The sequence below is a fragment of the Zingiber officinale genome, chromosome 5A, assembly GCF_018446385.1.
Source record: "Zingiber officinale cultivar Zhangliang chromosome 5A, Zo_v1.1, whole genome shotgun sequence".
NCBI classification, from domain to species: Eukaryota; Viridiplantae; Streptophyta; class Magnoliopsida; order Zingiberales; family Zingiberaceae; genus Zingiber; species Zingiber officinale.
In genome coordinates this window covers 8,634,888-8,637,066 of record NC_055994.1, presented here as the reverse complement: position 1 = coordinate 8,637,066, position 2,179 = coordinate 8,634,888, and the positions used below count along the sequence as shown (strand labels likewise).

Below are 2,179 nucleotides of genomic sequence, written 5' to 3'. Positions count from 1 at the left end.
AATGTTAAAAAAAATATATTAAAAATTGTGTTAAAAGATCCTGAACATCTATTAACTCGAGATCTAATCTAGATTCCAGTGCTATTGGATGGAATCTAGAGAGAGTTTGCTATCCTCAAGAAAGAGAACAAATCTCTTCAAGGGATGTGAAATGCTTGAACGATATCGACCATCGAAGATCTACCAGCCTCGTTGTAGTTCACGGGCACACCTAAAGATAACAGCACATGTTTTGGCATCAGAATTGTGTACAAGATCGCAATTTGCTCGCGTTGAGAAACAAAATGTAAGCAAACTAGAAGGTAAAGACAACTCATTGATAGCTCTAGTCTAGTGCAATAGAAGATATACCTATCTATGCACTAACTAGTTCACTCGCGGAGTATCGAAACAGATACAGCATCTGCCTTTTGTTCCTGTTTGTTGCAGATAGCCATTCAAGATACTCCCGGTTAGATCTGCATAAGAACTGATCAAAAATGCTTTTCAATAGTTGGAAATAGTTAATTGATTAATCGAAAATGAATAAAATCAGAGCCAATTCCTTAAAGAATCAGGTGACAGATTTCAATGTAAAAGTGGTCTTTCATCAGAGTGGAACAAGTAGCACTCACTTGATTGTCTAATTGCATCAAAAATGTCTTCCTTGATAGAGTCATGCAGTTCAACTTGCTTCTTCAGACAACTCTCGACTAACTTGCGAAGTTCCTGAAGTTCTACGTGTATCTGCACGATACCGTCTCTTAATTCATCCGTATATTCAAGATCCTGCTAAGTTGCAAACAAATGTCAGTGTATCACAATTTTTCTTGTTGAGGGAATTTGGAGAAAATTGAACTTCTAAGTACATTTCGGTGAGGGGATGAAGCATGTTTCCGACATTCCGACTGGCACATGGTGTGGTTTTGAGCAGTTGAACATGATGAGAAGATATCAACAACACTCTCAGAATTGTTACTACACTCCTCCATTTTTTGCCAAAATGGATGATCTTCATCATTTGAAATATCATCTTGAGCAAAAGTTCGTTTCCTTTGCATCTCTAACAATGATAAGACCATCGTGTTTAACTCATTGCAAAAGTCACTATCAAGGGAATCCGAGACTCTTCTCCTGGACAATATCGGACGACATGATTAAAAACTAAAACACTCGGAACTCTATAAACTAAACTCATCATAAAACTATGAAAGTTCCAACTATTTAGAAAAGCACAATAGATGAAGATGAAGATTCAGTCAGTTATGTTTAAGTTACTTGAAATGAAGTAGTACCTAAATTTTTGGATAATGCAGTGACTAATAGCTCGAGAAAATGAACTGAAAAATGTATCAAATTTCTTGCATAAGAAAAAGAATGCATTGAAGTTCATCTCATGACACTTTCAATCAGATAATTCAACAACTACTTGGGAGAATTACCTTTCATAAAGCTCAATCATTTCGGCATTATCTGCAAATTTCTGAAAGAATCCAGCACACATTGGTTGCCTTCTGACTGTCCATTGTCTCCGCGAACCGGAGGGCTGGTGCACCTCACCGTGCCAACCGTTCGAAGGTAACAAGTCTGCCATACACAAATTTCTTTCATCCCATGAACCAATTGTGCTATGATTTCCTTCCCGCGACGAGTTGGTGTTAGGGTAAGTGCTTTCTGAACCATATCTTTTAGCATTAAACTGATCAGCAAGATAAGAATCTTCATCTTTGCACTGTTTCTCGAGAAATTGGTTCCTCCTACCACAATGATCAAGTAAAGCACATATTCACTACAAGAACCAAACCAATTGGCAAGTGAAGCAATCCTTGTGTTTACCTGGGATGTGAGATTGCTGTTCGTTTATGCAATTCATCAAACTCCATCGGTGTTGAAAGTTCTGTGAGCCCAAATGTTGCCTGCAAAGATGAACATGAACTATGAGAATGAAATTGAGGATGAGTTATTGGAGTTTAGGTTGCAGATTACACAAAGAAGGCGATGGTGCTGGAACTGAGAGACGCAGAGGAGCTCGGTCAGTGCAGCAAGCTCACGCCGCCTTTCCTGTTCCATTCCCGCCACGAAATCTTTCGTGTATCGTCGATCGCTTGATGTGTTATCTGCCGTCGGCGCCGGATTTTTTGGAGAGGAAGCGACGGCTGGCGTGCTGCTCCCGGAACTCAGCATCCTCACGATGTTCTCC

At 39.6% G+C, this 2,179-nt stretch overlaps 1 protein-coding gene across 2 annotated transcripts; it reads right to left on the bottom strand.

Annotated features, from left to right (window-relative positions):
* Positions 1-349: 349 nt before the first annotated feature.
* LOC121982611 lies at positions 350-1,838 on the bottom strand. Of its 2 annotated transcripts, XM_042535751.1 has the most exons (4): positions 1,422-1,838; positions 849-1,113; positions 615-768; positions 350-469 (listed from the first exon to the last, which is right to left on the bottom strand). In XM_042535751.1, the coding sequence occupies exons 1-4, from the start codon at positions 1,571-1,573 to the stop codon at positions 453-455; spliced, it is 588 nt and encodes a 195-aa protein (XP_042391685.1). In that variant the 5' UTR covers positions 1,574-1,838; the 3' UTR covers positions 350-452. The 2 variants fall into 2 exon arrangements, with proteins under 2 accessions (XP_042391685.1, XP_042391684.1); XM_042535750.1 differs by lacking the exon at positions 350-469 and having other exon boundaries at positions 540-768.
* Between the last annotated feature and the right edge of the window lie 341 nt (positions 1,839-2,179).